Below are 16,353 nucleotides of genomic sequence, written 5' to 3'. Positions count from 1 at the left end.
TTCAGCACTGGAAAGTCGCTCCAAGGTCTTCTCCGAGCCCTCTCCAGTCTGAAAAAGCCTCACTCTCTCAGCCTGTCCTGGTACGGGCGGTGCTCCAGCCCTCAGATCATCCTTGTAGCCTCCTCTGGACCTGTTCCGAGAGCTCCATCTCCTCCTTCCGTTGAGGATTCCAGAACTAGACACAGCACTCCAGCTGAGGTCTCACCAGAGAGGAGCAGAGGGGCAGAATCCCCTCCCGCGCCCTGCTGGCCACACTTCTTCGGATGCAGCCCAGGACATGGTTGGTTTCTGGGCTGCCGGCGCACACTGCCAGCTCATGTCAAGCTTTTCATCGACCAGCACCCCAAGTATTTCTCTGTAGGGAAGCTCCTGTAACATCATCCCCCAGCCTGGATTGATACCACAGATATCCCCGACCCAGACTGCTAGTAAACAGAATCAGCTTGTGTTACTGCTTTCTGATGCTTCAAAAATTACAGCTAAAAAGAAGAGACAGGATTACACATCCATGATGGAATTCTCATTTCATTTATTCCTACTGGGTATTGAAGAAAACACCAAATACATCAGCTATATATACATTTTCTATGAGGCATCGTAAAACTTCACATAGCACCAAGTGAACTTCTAGTCACCTTACATACCACTGCATGGATTAGGGCTGGGAACAGTCCCAGAAAATAAACTCCCACAGCAAAATCAGAAGAAAATAAAAGGATAAAAGAGTATCAGTCTGTAATCTTCATTACTCAGACTGATCACCGCCAATTATGTAAGAACAAGTAAAAATGTAGATTTACGTCAGATAAAAAATAAGAAACAGTATTACATTCATCTTTGTTTTACGATTCAGGTTATCTGTATAGATGCAAACTCCTCTCTGTCCCTATAAAGGCAGACAGAGGACCTAGTCATTAACAAATCCAGAAATGCGTTACATAATTAGCAATAGTCAATCCGACCATGTATAAAATAGCCTTGCCATTTAAAGCTTGCAAACCTCTAATACATTTGCCTTATACTCCTGCAAGGTATTCCAATACAGCAGTAGCAATACATTCCATGCTGATGCTCTATAATATGTTAAGGTTACTAATTAACAATTAAAGCTAGTTAGGCTTTAAGTTAACCAACAGAATCCCTGTCCCAAATACAACTAGTAATGAACCTTGACGGGATCTCCTCCCAAGTCCGAACAAGTCATTAGCTTTCATAATGATTTAAAAGGAGTGATAAAACTAGAGGTGAGGGGTTTGCATACGAAAAAGGGTAGACTGTCTCTCTATGAGCAGTACAAATGCATCAATTAACCCGGCCAGTCTTCTAGGTAATGGCAGGTTGAAAAAAATACAGAAGGCTCTATCTGGTAGTAGCACAACGTATCTAGGAACAAAGAACATGGGTCACACACAACAGGAGAAGAGTCACATTAGGATGTAGCCATACTGAAAGGTTTTGGAAGGACAGATGCAGAAAGAGCTTAGCTCAAGCTTCAGCAGTGCACCAAGACACCTAACAGAGATAAGGAGATAGAGACGGCAATTGAAAATTATATTCTTTAGTAGGACTTTAGGACACAGCCAGATTTCTCATTCCAATATCTACACAAACATAAGACACAAAGAACTAGAAACAGGTCAGAAGAAAGATCAAGCAGATCAGTACACAATTCTGAGCAGACATTCCTCTCCTACTCAGGCGAAGGCGAGTTACGCAAGAGAAACGATGCGGCCTATCTTCAGAAGCGGGACTGTTGCTCTTAGATTGTCTGTTAAAAGGCTATATTAGACAATGTTGCATATAATTTAAATTGGGTGGTTGAGGTTTTTCTTGAAAAAAAACCAAAAACAACCAGAAAACAAAAAAAACAACCAAACACAACACCTGCTAAAACCCAGAGACTTTTGCTTATTCTTCATCACTCCAAGTTTTGGATCAAGGCTTGATGTCAAAAAAAAAAAAAAAAAAAAAAGAGAAAAGGCTGGGGAATAAGGTCACTAACCCACAACCAGGGTATGCTGAACGTTGATTTGCCACAAGGAGAGCAGCTAAAGGGAATCAGTGGACAAGACAGAGCGGCTGAAAGGACAGAATGGCAGGTGATATGTTGCTTATCACAGATCAAGAGGGAGAAAGCTGCCTTTGCACATCATTCCCAGACCAAGCCAGTTAGTTCTCAGTGAGACTTATTGCTTAACATCCAGAATTCTTCAGCACCGTGACCATGGCTTCAGTTTGTCTTGTCAAACGCTAGTCAGAGCAGCACAATGATTGCACCTGACCACCTGCCAAAAGACAGTTTAGTATCGTTATTTCTGCACTGTGCCACAAATTGAGGTCTCCTTCTCCACAAGCTAACAGCAGCAACTAAGGAAACATCAACCTGCAACACATAAGTCTGAAGCCACATCACCTTCCCCACAGGTTTTTCTAGTATTGCAGCCCACGCAGTTAAACATAGCAAGTGTTTTAATCATCCTTAAGCAGAAGGAAGAGTGAAAGACAGAGAGATCAAAATGAGAACTTGTAGGATTTAATCTTCACTACACATTCTGTGTTAGTGCCATGAGCTTGCTTTAAACATCAGTCACGTACAATCTTTGGATGCAGTAACATCCAAAGAAAGAATATGCATGTGGCGTATTTATGGGAAGCTATGAAAACATCTCTCTAGGTTACAAACCTAGATGAGCGGCTATTCACTTCGATCCTTCGGCTCTCGATATTTCCACTGGATATAGTCAAAGATGTCTTTTTCACATTCTACCGGTAGGGCTTCTCCAGCAACTCCTGCAAGCAAATTACAGATGTGATTTGAAAGGTGAAAGGTCTGTACAATCCTGAAACACCAAATGCACTGCAGGATTAAGACAAAACTGCTATAAGTAAAACAGACTTAAAAAAATCAAAACACAACATGCTCCACAGAACTTTTCATACAGTGTTTAGGTACTGATTCTTACTGGGGTCAAAGGAAATAAGGTGATGAATTAATTGCACAAACCACAGGATTTACCATTACATTGAGAAACCAATTTAAGGAGATCACAGAAAGCACGTAACTAGAAAGAACACTGGCAAAGGCCCAGACTGACCAGTGACGCCCAAGGGACGGATTGTATACTCATTGATCGTGAAGCCCATTTCCAGAGCATGAGCTCTCATGTTCTTATTGAATATATCGCTTCCTGTGAAGTACAGTACACCACAGTAATACTGATCTTTGGGGATGAGCCTAGAATAAAAGTGAAAGCAAAGTACATATTTGGAACAAATGCATAACAAAATAGTTACAAGCCATTCGGAATTCATCCACTCAGCCACTGTTCTAGGTTTACTCCCTAATTAGATGCACACATTCTGCAACTCTGTATCTTTGGTTTTCCTACAAGCCAGACGCAAGAATGAAATGAATCGCATATCAAAGAACAGTTCAGCACACCTACCCTGACCCAGAAGTTACCAGTGTTCAGCCACTGCACAGTTATCGCGCTCACACTTCAGCCAAGAATTACTGTCAAAGCAGTATGATAAAGTAGGTCACAATTCTGGAGCTGGATACAAATTCATAATTTAAAATAGAGCATTCTTGCTAATAACCTGTTGTAGATACTGGCAGTCCATAGTGCAAAGGAATTAGAAACCTAGTAAATGCCATGTTCTAAACATGGAAATAAGAGATTTGAATGCAGAACTTCTGCAAATGCCTACTATGTAGCAGAAAGCTAAAGCAGTGGTTCTGGGGGCTTTCAGGGGCACTTGTTTTTGGTTTGTGTACCGGATATCAATTCTCCTATGTGGATAGGCTGTTCCATCTTCTTTATTTGGCAGCTGACAGACACCCTGTAAGGATGTAAGGAAAGCAAGAAATTCAAAATGAAATTAAACAGATTTGAGATCAACCTTCACCTCCCTACTGCTAAACAACCCCCTGAACTCCAGTCATCCTGGAGAGCCAAGTCAAATTCCCTCTAAACTGATTTAAATGGCTGGATGTCATAGTACCATAAATCACTATTTTACACCACTAATAGGACCGTAGCTCAATGTACCGTATAACAACCTCCTAAGCTATTACCACAGGAAGAATCACAGGACTTCTCATTTTCCATTCCTCTGCTCTAATTATTATCAGGCTCTTCAGTATGCACAAACACCATCAGGTTAAGGAAAATGCAGAGATGAAGCCCAAGCTAACAGAAATTAAAAAAAGAAAGTTTTTCCTTGCGAAATCTTCTGCCATTTTTAATTGCAAATACTTTGTAATTTTCATGCAGTTCACGTCAGCCTTTTCTTTTTTCCCCTAGACTTTGATCACCTTAAACGACAATGCAGCAGCCGGCAGGAACATGAACCTTAAGGAGCGATGAGAAATGTCTACATACTAAACTGTTTCACCAACTGCAGCTTCATATCGAGACTCCTCCTATTCTAGCTTTGTTTTGAAAGGTTTACATTGCTTATGCTTTTAAAGTTACACTGTCTGTCTCCTTACCTAGACTTGCTTTTCTCAGATTCTCAGCTGCAGTCATATTTTCCCTTCTACAACATTCCTCTCTCAGCTTCCACTTTGAGGAAAAGGCAGGAAATGTCATCTCCCCCAACACCCCTCACCACCAGAAAAGCCTTACCATGAATTTGGTGTCACCTTTAGAGAGCACGTCTGTAACAAAGTGGACTTTCTCCAGTTGTTCTACAACTTGACGCAGAAGTTTTGGCTAGGAACAGTGACAACACAGAAAAAGAAATTATTTCACAAATAGCAAGAACGCCTTATCTATTTTCCAGACATGGCCCACGTAAGTACAGGACATCTCTATAATTATATCTGTAACTATACCTGAAAAGTGACCCAGAGGGGAAAGAGGATAGCAATGAAACTAACAAAATTATGCAAGCAGCTGGAATACAAATGTGAGACTACACATCTTCTGAATTTAAACAGACTCTTGAGGGAGCAACGCACAGTACTGATCCACAGTAGCAAAGAAACACACCTGTTTGGATGATTCAGAAGTGAAACTCGGGTGAGTTAGGAGAACATCCATGTCACCGCTTGACTCTGCACCTAGGCAAGTAAGAAGAAAAGAAAAATATCTTTGCGTATGATAAAATACACTAACATTGGTGAACACCCATTAACCTCCTCCTACAAATATGTTTTTCCAGTAGAAAATAGTCTGTTGGTATTAAAGATACCTGCAAAAACCCCAATTTTAAAGTAAGAGAACCTTGTTCTTCCATCAAAAAGTTTATACTCCCGCATATCTCAGAAAATACCCTGAAATTTCTTGCTGTACTCTATAGCAAGGAAGCATAAGTATCATTAAGGCAAAACCAATGCAAACAATTCACATGTTACGATATACTCCTCTTTTATACGTCACTGGGTACCAACCTCGTCTAAAACTGCCACAGACTGTAGCAATATAGTCCGGGTCCAGCTTCTCTACCTCTCTCAGCACAATATCCTACGTAAAACAGGAAAAAGGTATGTTTAGAGGTGTCAGTCATTCATTGGCCATCAGTGCCTCACATCCTCAATAAAGACGTTCTTACCTGCATTTGCAGCATTTCTTCCCTTGGGATTCTTTTCTCAAAATCTTCAAAATATCTGCATATATAAAATTAAAAGTGCCTGAAAGACACTTAATTGACTTTTAGCCAATTAAATGTGTACCAGAAGAAAGAACACAACTTACTTTACTGTTACATGACAAAAAGCTCACTAAAACTCATAACTGCAAGTTCAACAATGCTTAGAAGATGGTTTCATTGCATTTAATTTTCATTGTATATGAAGAGCTACTATGAATTGCAAGTAATACTACCGTACAATCAATTAGTTTGTATTTATGTAGCTCTGGAAAAAACTCAGTTCACCAGCAAGCAGGAGGAACAGGTCCCTCACCCGTGGTTCGAGGACTGGCAGCACGCTGCTTGACCGTGAAGACAAAGATGCCAAGTGAAACAATGATGCATCTGACCAGTGGGAACATTCCACACCCCTCCAACACAAAACCCATCGACATCAAGCACTAGCAGCCACACTGCACCCTCGGAGCCACACGTTCCAGTATACATTACCCAACCACCCCAATCCCAAGTCTGCAGACAGGGTTTCTGGATATGAGAGATCTCACCTTCATCCCACTTCGAGAGTTGGCAGTGGAACTAGGGACAAGGCCACCACCATAGAAGCATCCTTTTAGCTCAGCACTCAGAGGTTCCGAAATAACATCTGAGCACAACGCTAGAAGCAGACTCAAGCGAAACGCGTGCGCTAGCAACACGGGTAGGTCAGACGAGTTTTCTCATACTCTCTAAATGGTGAAAAGTTTTCCTTTGAATGCTCACACATATAAAGGCAGGGATGCATCCTGGGTATGGGGCTCAGATGAGCAGTGAGAAGGCAACAATCACCGTGTAATCCTTTTCACTCACTGGCAAACAGTTTGTCCACATCACATGTTCCTCCACATCTCTGACACTGATGTGGAAATGCTAGAGCTGGCCCCACGCAGAACCAATTCAGATACGGAGCTTCATTTGGTTCACTCTCAGCTTCCTGCAAACACAGCTATTGTTCTCCCAGAACATAAAAATAAATAGCCTGAACCACTTTCATCCCTGGTTCCCGAGAAACATCATTGCAACCTGGCTGAAGTGATTCTCCATGAGCTAATTGAAAAAGTAATTTGAAATTAATTTCCTTCTGGATGGAGATTAAGTCTACTGAATTTCAACCCAAATGAAAGAAAAGTCCTGAATAACTGCTGAAAGGCATGTAGAGCACAGAGAGAACAGAACTCTACTTGGCCTGTGCAACCTTACATTATGTCCTGGTGCCAAGGAGCCATTAGAAAACCCAAGAATGCTTACTTCAACCCAATTCGCTGGTGGTGGGTCAGCTTGTGCTCCATTTTTCTTAGATCTAGAACAATTAGGAAAAACAAACAAACAAAAAAGTTACTTGAGGACTAAAAATCTTCCAGTAAGTTTCCACCAATGCAAAGACAATGCATGGAAAGAATGCGTAACGAGAAAACCGCAACCTCAAACACAGAGATTTTAAACTGACAACTCAACAGCTGACAGGATGAGTACAAATGCACAGAACACTTACTGCAAAAGAATTTAACAGACCATTCACTTCAAAGCCAAAAATCATTATTTCCCATGTAATCTGTAAGTACTTTACTTTCGATACGTATGTAATGCCTTTGGCCTGTGCACTAACTTTTGAATCTTACACACTGTGCTCAAAGCCCAGGGCCAACCTGCAATCACAGCACCACAGCGGAACTGGCAGCTTGACAGGAAAAAAACATTACTGGAGCATAAACCAAAAACCAAAAGTTACACTTACCTTCTAAAGTCTTAATTCCTTCCTCAACAAACTTCCTAGCAGCAGCAGGACTGCAAAGAGACAAAGCAATCTGCCATCAGGAACGGCAGGAATGTTTAAAACACTGAAAAGGACATTAGAATTCACTACAACTGCCTAGGTTCTTCAAGGCCAAGACTGAAATAGCTTCTGATGCTTACCCTCTTTTCAGCACATGCATTTTCAGTTTGTGCTTTCAGTCAGCCGAGACGGCTCTCTGAGTCTTGGCCTGCATATTATTCACCACGGATATAACTAAACAGTGCTGTAAAGTTTTAAAAAATGAGCAAAAAACCAACTCTAAACTCACCAAACAGGCAATATTGCTTTAGACAATGACACTGAATGCACAGTAAGAACTACCTTAGCCATAATCAGTCTCTGAACCAGCTTAAGGTGACAGCAACACAAAAGCGTCTTTAGAATAACACTTCACAAACCCCAGCGAGACTCCCATTTGCAAGCTGCAGAACTAGCAGCTCCAGTTTGGCTGAAGAACTTGCCAACACTCAAGGGAATGGTTGAAACTTTTTCCCCTTTAAGGGTTTGTCACCAGATCAATCTGCGCGCCTCTGCTGTGAAAGAACAACACTTCAACTATGACACAGGCACTCAAGAAATGTTATAGCCAGATACCTATCCGATATTCCAAAACGCTGAGAACCACCAGTCTGGAAGTGTAGTCTTCCTGAGGAACTCCAGCTACTCTAGAATCCCTGGTTAAAGCTCCACTACTCTTAAAGACTTTAAATCCACTTCCTCAGTAAAACTTACACTACAATAGAATTACAGGATCTTGGCCTGCCATGTACTTCCTTTCTTACCCTTCCCTGCCTCTCTTGCTGGATTCCAGATGGAAAGAGGCAACTTCCACTGTCCTGAGTCAGGACAGCGCCCAGGCTTCTCCTTCTGCATCCCACCCCAGCTTCTCAAAGGCATTCTCAAGTCCCTATATATCTAACTCTGAGCACGTTCTCCTTCAGAATTATCTGAGGATGATCACACTTCCTACCCTCACCATCAAGGGTCTCAAATGTTGCACAAGAGTCCTGATGTATTTTGTTTGTTTGTTTGTTTTGGTTGGTGTTGGTTTTGTTTTGCTGCCCGTTCCAGGGCTCTACTTCTTTTAAAAACACATGATGGAGCACCATTCTCCCTGGGCCCAACTTCCCTCCACTCTTCTCAGACTTCTGTGGTTCCATTCTAGACCAGCTCTTCTCTCGCTTCCCCTCTCAGTTTGCACACAGGAATTTCCCACTTGCACTGCTCTGCTGTAAAGTCTGGAATTGACAATTCCATACCCTTTCTTCTCAGACAATCGTGCCATCACAACTATAGTGTCTCTGTGTGAGCGCTACAGCATCAGCTCAAACTCATTTTCTTCATTATTTGCAGTCACTCATAACTCCACAAAATAAGCAGGAGAAAGAAAAACAAAACACCAAACCACAAACCAACCAAAACCTTTACCCGATGCCAGTAACTCGTGTCAGGAGACTGATAGATGCACTCGTATCATCTTGTCGAATCTGCAAAAACAATAACACAAACCAAACCCTTCTTTACTCCATTTGCAATAAACAAAGAAATCTTGAGAAGATAAAACAACTTAGTCTCTGCTCTGGAGGCTCACTATACATGCAAACCGGTACCAAGGATAGTAGACATTCACAGCACAAGCAGACAGCTTTGTGAGTTACAAAGAAAAGCAAATATTGCAAAACAGAGAGGAAAGAAAAGAAACACACCTTTTCCAATTTGCGTAGTTTTCCAGTAGATAAGAACTCATCTATCTTCTCAGCTATTTTAGCACCGACTCCATCCTAAATCAAGGAGAAGGTCAAGAGAAGTTAACTTCAAGATCACTTAAAGCCACTAGATCTAGAAAGCTCCCCAGAATTCAGAGTCCAGAAAGAACTACAAGGTCATCAAAACCACAACAATATATTGGACTATAAGGGAGTGCAGCAGCTGGCAGGTACCCCACCAGCAGCACCACCTAGACCCCCCTACCACCACGCTGTACCTGCCGCCCCAAGCCCTGGGGCACAGACACCTACCAGTTTCTTCGCTTCGGCCCCGCTCTGGATCTTGCTGGGATACCGGGAGATAACAGAAGCTGCCTTCCTGTGAAACAGTGCCGGTCAGCGCCCGGAGGGCTAGGGCGCAGCCGGCCCCCGGGGCCCCGAGGCAGGGGAGCAGTACCTGTAGGCGTTGTACTTGTGCACAGCCCGGTTGACGTTGCGCTCGTAGTTCGCCAACTCTGCAGGCAGAAGCAGAGGGGGGGAGCGATGAGCGGGGGCGGCGAGCGGGGGGAAGGAGAGACGGGGCGGGTGCAGGAGGGAGGGGAGGAGAGACGGGGGTCGGTGGGGGGAGAGACGGGGAGAGGAGGGGGAGGGGAGGAAAAGGGGAGGAGAGACGGTGTTGGGGGGGAAGAGACGAGGAGAGGCGGGGTGGGGGTTTGGAGAGACGGGGAGAAGAAAGAGGGGAAGGGGGGGAGCGCCGGTACATCTGGGTCCCGCCCGTACCAGTCAGGAAGTCGGTGATGCCCTGGTTGGGGCTCTCCTGCGGGGCCTTGCGCTTGCTCATGGCCGCCACCGGCACCGGGCCCCGCGGAGCAGGGGAGGGAGGGGGCGTTCCGGGAGTGAAGTCACTGCGCGCGCGCCAGGCGGAGCGAGTGCCAAGCTGCGCCGCCTCCGCGGGGTTCTCCCCTCGCGACGCGGGCGGGATTCCGGGCCAGGAGCGGCCCCGGCAGTTACGTGCGGTAACCGAAGAACGGCGGCTTTTTGCCTTCAACCCGCGGCTGCGCGGCCGCCCTCTTGCGCTCGGGAGATCGGGGAGGCTACGCGGTCGGCGGTGATGGAACCGCGGGCTCCGCGCGCGCCCGGGCCCGGTTCGGGGGGACGGAAAGGGCCCAACATCCCGAACGGCCGCGCCCGGTGGCGCCGCTGCGCATGCGTTTTGTACAGTGCCATTGTCGCTCCGTATCTCTTCCGGGAGGGGAAGTATAGAATCATAGAATCACGAGGTTGGAAGAGGAACTTCCCCCCCAGTCCCGGAATATCGAGTCCAGTCATTCCTATCAAACACTAACCCACGTCCCTCAGCACCTCGTCCACCCGTCCCTTAAACCCCTCCAGGGAAGGTGACTCAACCCCCTCCCTGGGCAGCCTCTGCCAGTGCCCTATAACCCTTTCTGTGAAAAATTTTCAGCCTAAACCTCCCCTGGCGGAGCTTCAGGCCATTCCCTCTTGTCCTGTCCCCTGTTGTTAGCCTGGTTGTTTAGCCTGGAGGAGGCTGAGGGGAGACCTCATTGCTCTCTATAACTACCTGAAGGGAGGTTGTGGAGAGGAGGGAGCTGGGCTCTTCTCCCACGTGACTGGGGACAGGATGAGAGGGAATGGCCTCAAGCTCCACCAGGGGAGATTTAGGCAGGACATTAGGAAAAAATTCTTCACAGAAAGGGTCATTGGTCCCTGGCAGAGGCTGCCCAGGGAGGGGGTTGAGTCCCCTTCCCTGGAGGTGTTTAAGGCACGGGTGGACGAGGTGCTGAGGGGCATGGTTTAGTGTTTGATAGGAATGGTTGGACTCATTGATCCAGTGGGTCTCTTCCAACCTGGTTATTCTATGATTCTATGATTTTGAGTCTCCGGCCTCCCACAAACAAATCCCAGGAAAACTTCGTAGCTGTTTAAGGTCACCACACCTCCACGGACGAAAATAAATCAAAGTTCTCTCCAGGGCTGCTGGCCACAGATCCAAGGGATTATCAGCAGGTGCTGATGCTCCGGCACTTGACTCCGAATATGGAATATAACTGTCCTCCTGCGTCCTTCCATGTTTTTTCAAATTAAACACTCGAGAGCCCTCTGGGGGCATTCATTTACTCTTTAACCAGGTCAATAAAAGTTCAAAGGTTTTTCCTTCTATACTCACCCCCTGTTTCTTTAAAACCTGCTTAAACATCTTCAACACAGACTTTTCTTCTGCTCACATATTCATCCCCATTACCATCTCAGCTGCTCACCTGATCCTGAAGAGAACAGGCAGTTCTGGAACTTCTTCTATTTCTTCTCCTTTTCAAGCTGTGTGCCTAATTGCCCCAGCCAGTAGATGATGGATCAGCCAAGTGTTCCCCCCTGGACACACGTCGATGGGGTGTGCTTTATCGACCCAGCGTACTGCAGTATCTCCTGTCGTCTTCAGCATCTCCAACTATCTTCGGTATCTCCGGTTGTCTTCCAGAATCAGGCTGCCAGTCGCATCACGTCAGGGTCACCATATGACGAGGGGATTAAGGCACAGACTTCAATGTGATGGATCCAAGACACTTTATTGAGTTAGCTGTTTCTTTATATACCCTTTTGGGTTACATAACAGGCTGTCCATGAGGCTATCTACAGTATATTATTGGCTAAAAGTAGCTGTCCATAAAGCTATCACTAACGTAGTATTGGCTAAACAACTGCACATGCTAAAAAGACAAGCTACACTAAAATTAACTATGTTTATATTTTTCTTCTTTTGTTTTTCTCTCAGTTGGTACTTGTTCCCACTGAACATGCTCTTGTTTTTCTCTCGGCTGCCTCTTGTTTATCAGGAGGCTGCCTCTTCCCAGCTCTCTGTTTCAAGGTCTTTTCAGAGTTGCTCAATATCAACAAGGCCTACAGCATCGAGTCCTTCTTCCCTGTAAAACGTCTCCACACCCTTCCCTGGCACTGAAGTCAGACTGACAGGTCTGTAGTTTCCTAGTTCCTCTCTCCCGTCCTTCTTAAAAATGGGTGCAACATTTGCCAGCCTCCAGTCCAATGGAACTTCATCAGTCAGCCACGACTGCTGAGATCACGCAAAGAGATTTGGTAAGCACCTCCACCCACTCTCACTCTCAATACCCTTGGGTGAATCCCCTCTGGGTCCATAGACTTATGAATACCAAGTTTGCCTAGCGGGTATCTAGTCCTTTCTTCTCGGTTCAAGGGAGCCTTGTTCTCTTCTTCCTGCCTGCAGCCTCGTGAGGTGGAGTATCCAGGGAACATCTCGTTTTACTATAAAAAAGACTGAGGGAAGCGTGGCCTTTTCACCATATCCTCATCCTTATTCTTCCTGCATCCAGGGAAGGATGGAGATTCTCCTCAGTCCTTCATTCTTTATCAATATATTTTTAGAAGGATTTTTTTTTTTTATCTTTTAGAGCACAGGCTAATCTGAATTTAACCCGTCTTTAGCTCTTCTGCTTCTTTTTTATACACTATCCCATTTTGTCTTTGTAGTCCTCACGAGTTACCTGTCCCTTCTGCCAGAGCTTGTATATCTTCCTCCTTTTCCTGCTTTCCATAGTCTTATTCAGCAAGGCCTATCTGTGGATGTTTGTGTCCGGCTAGAGCTGCTTTTCCTGAAGCACGGGAATGCTAGTCAAGTGCAGAATAACAGTAAGATCTTATGATTAATAGAGCACCTGGGGTGGCACACACAGAGAGCACAAAAATAGGAGCAGCGACACACAGGAAGAGCACAGACACCCACAAAACAAGCCCAGACACAACAACAATGGGCACAGAAATGCTGAAACCAAGTTGGAGATCCAAACCTAAGGCCCCCCAAAAGGCACACAGAGAACCCCAAAATGGGCTCAGAGATCCCAAGAAAAACAAGTCCCTCAAATGGGCACTGAGACCCCAAAAAGAAGCCTCAGGCCCCCCAAATGGGACAAGAGCCCCCCTCCAAATGAGCAAACCCACCCTAAAATAAGTACAGCGGTCCCCAAAATTGGCCCAGAGACCCAAACACAAGTCCCGTTTCCCCCTAAAACAAGCCCAGGGCACGTGTGTTCACTGCAGCACTGTCTGTCTGTAGAAGCATTTTGAGCGGTACAGTCTGAAGGAATTATTCCTCTTGCTACACCTTTCTGTAAACATTGCTAGAAATCACGTGCTTCAACACTAAGAGGGTGTCTGGGCTGCTTTTCTGTGGGAAACGTTCACACGAACATGATTAAGAATACCTTAGCGTATAGCGTTTATATTTGGTGAGATCCTATGGCTTAAATAACATCTAATCAGGCACTATAACATGATTGATTATTTAGTAACGTAATGATTGTTAATCACGTACAAATAACAAAATAAATACTTCAATTGGATTCTTTCTGGTTACAAAACGGTGATTTGTAAATGGTAGGATGGAACGTCAACTGCAGCGTGTTAAACAACAAGATTAACAACTAAGATAACGGTGACTACTCTTATTTTCTTGTCACTCAGAGTCGTTGAGATTGACTGCTTAGATACGGCCATACCTTAAGGACTCATTCCCCATTCCCCCCCCAACCCCCACCACATAAGATGACGTTCCAGGAGTGAAGCGTACTTGTCATTTAGGGGAAAAATATGGATACGAAAACAGTTCTGCGTACGTAAAGTTCTCTGAAATAACTGATCAGCAGAAGCACTCTGAGGACCATGCCTGGGTTTTCTCTAGTGCTGTATAAACTGTACCTGCTTTAACTGTTAAATAAAACTATTAAGCGTAAGTTACTTTGTTTCAATTATTTATAAAACTTAGTCCAGTGATGCCATTTTGAGTCTTGCAATTCCTAAATTTCCACGCCTTTTCCATTCAGGGGCACAAGTGACAACTTTTGACACTAAATCGAAGGACGTTTTTCTTCACATCTTCGTCTGAATGGGTCACAGCCCAGGATGGGGGGAAATGGGTAAAAGAGGAAAGCCCTCTCATCTGGACCCGATGGCCGCTTCCTCTCAGTTCAAGGGAGTCATGTTCTGTTCTGCCTGCAGCCTCGTGAGGCGGAGTATTCAAGGAACATCTTGTTTTACTATTAAAGACTGAGGCAAAGGCGGCCTTTCCACCGTATTCCCATCCTTTGTCACTCTATTTCCCTCTGCATTCAGCGAAGGATGGAGAATCTCCTCAGTCCTTCCTTCATTATCAATATATTTTAGAAGGATTTCTTCGTTATCGTTCAGACAATGAGCCAATCTGAGTTCAAATTGGTCTTTAGCCCTTCTGATTCTTTTCTCTACGCGATCCCACTTCATCTTTGTACTTCTCGTTACTTACCCGCCCCTCGTGCCAGAACTTGTATATTTTCCTCCTTCTTCCGATTTCCAGCCAGAGTCCTTTACTCAGCCAGGCCCGTCTGTGGATGTTTGCGTCTGGTTGGAGCTGCTCTTCGTAAAGCATAGAAATGCTAGTCAAGAGAAAAATAACAGTAATATTCTACGATTAATAGAGATCCCGGGGTGGTGCGCACACAGAGGGCACAACAACGAGCAGAGAGACAAAGAAAGAGCAAGCACAGACATCCACAAAACAAGGCCAGAGATGATAAAAATGGGCACAGAAATGTTGAACCAAAGCACGGAGACCCAAACCCCAGGTACTCCAAAACGCACGCAGACAACCCCAAAATGCTTCAGAGACCCAACAAACCGAGTCCCTCAAATGGGCACAGACTTAAAAAAAAAGCCTCTGGATCCCCTAGATGGGACCAGAGCCCCCCTAGTTGAGTAAAGACACCCTAAAGCAAGTACAGCAGTCCCCAGCATCGGCCCAGAGACCCCAACACAAGCCCCCTTTACCCCTCAAACAAGCCCAGGGCACGTGTGTTCACCACAGCGCTGTCTGTCTGTAGAAGCATATTGAGCGGTACAGTCTGAACGAGTTATTCCTCTCGCTACGCCTTTCTGTAAACATTGCTAGAAATAGCGTGCTTCAACACTAAGAGGGTGTCTGGGCTGCTTTTCTGCGGCAAACTTTCACAGGAACAAGATAGATAACCCCTTAGTGTATAGCATTCGTATTTGCTGAGATAGAGTTTGCTTTAACTACTATTAATCATGTACTAGTAACATGATTGATTATTTAGTAATGTGATGATTGTTACTGATGTACATATAACAGAATAAATACTTAAATAAATTGGATTCTTCCTGGTCATTTATAAAACTCAGTCCAGCGATGCCGCTTACAGGCTCGCAAGTCCTCACTTAGCTTGCGCTTTACTTTCAGGGGCACAAGTGAAAGCTTTACTACTAATTTGAAAGCGATTATCTTCTCACCGTTATTCAGATGGGTAACAGCCCGGGATGGCGGGAACTGGAAGGACAGAGAAGGGAAAACGGGCAAGAGAGGGAAGCCCTCCCGCCTGGGGCCGACGGCCGCTGCCTCTCATTAACCCGCCTCTTTGCTGCCACCGGGTGACCGAAAAGCGGTTCCGTAGCCCTAATCGTCAAATACTGTTCTGTGCTGCCACCGAGTGACCAAAATGCGGTACTGCAGCCTGAACCTATTAACCCGGCTCTTTGCCATCGGGTGACCGAAAGGCGCTTCTACAGCCCCAGTCGTCAAACCCGGCTCTGTGCTGCCGCCGGGTAAAACAAAGGTCGTGCCGTAGCCCGACTCGTGCTACCGCAGGCCGAGTCGTCCAACCGAGCTCTCTGCCGCTACGGAGTGACACATACGCGGTATCGCAGCCTGAATAGATTAACCTGGCTCCCTTTTGCCATCGGGTGATGGAAACGCGGCACCGCTGCCCGGGTGCCCCGCACACACGGTGGAGCGAGAGAGCCAAGCTCTCTTCTGTCACTGGGCAACTTAAATAAGATGTGTTGGTGGTTTAATGAAAGTTTTTACGTAAGTAGCACGGCGAAGCTCAATTTAAATTACGTAACTTAATTGCACGTACAATAATAAGACACTAACACACCATTTAGATAGAATTGACTGCTGCTTAAACACCTTTGATCCGTCTCATACGGTAGCAAAATCACAGAGCCCTTGCTATTTTGTCAGCAGCCAACGAAGCGGCAAACTCTAAAGGGCATTTTCAACTCTGTCATTGATCCTCCCCTGGCCTTTTTCCTACCAGCCTTACCATTGCATCCAGCCACATCTTTTGTGTAGTCATCAGGCTGAGAAGAACAATAAAGCTGTCACAGAGAAGCTAA

General features: G+C 45.2%; 1 protein-coding gene across 2 annotated transcripts; it reads right to left on the bottom strand.

The window, feature by feature from the left end:
- Nucleotides 1-509: 509 nt before the first annotated feature.
- On the bottom strand, nucleotides 510-10,039 carry POLB (DNA polymerase beta). 2 transcript variants are annotated; one of them, XM_069877383.1, is made up of 15 exons: nucleotides 9,916-10,039; nucleotides 9,593-9,650; nucleotides 9,448-9,514; nucleotides 9,136-9,210; nucleotides 8,858-8,916; nucleotides 7,370-7,419; nucleotides 6,883-6,934; nucleotides 5,560-5,614; nucleotides 5,399-5,471; nucleotides 4,998-5,068; nucleotides 4,632-4,718; nucleotides 3,779-3,843; nucleotides 3,096-3,235; nucleotides 2,684-2,790; nucleotides 510-1,512 (listed from the first exon to the last, which is right to left on the bottom strand). In XM_069877383.1, the coding sequence occupies exons 1-14, from the start codon at nucleotides 9,974-9,976 to the stop codon at nucleotides 2,696-2,698; spliced, it is 1,008 nt and encodes a 335-aa protein (XP_069733484.1). In that variant the 5' UTR covers nucleotides 9,977-10,039; the 3' UTR covers nucleotides 510-1,512; nucleotides 2,684-2,695. The 2 variants fall into 2 exon arrangements, with proteins under 2 accessions (XP_069733484.1, XP_069733485.1); XM_069877384.1 differs by lacking the exon at nucleotides 510-1,512 and adding an exon at nucleotides 1,959-2,285.
- Nucleotides 10,040-16,353: the final 6,314 nt, after the last annotated feature.

The sequence above is a fragment of the Phaenicophaeus curvirostris genome, chromosome 27, assembly GCF_032191515.1.
Source record: "Phaenicophaeus curvirostris isolate KB17595 chromosome 27, BPBGC_Pcur_1.0, whole genome shotgun sequence".
Lineage (NCBI taxonomy): Eukaryota > Metazoa > Chordata > Aves > Cuculiformes > Cuculidae > Phaenicophaeus > Phaenicophaeus curvirostris.
This window is presented reverse-complemented; position numbering and strand designations above follow the sequence as displayed.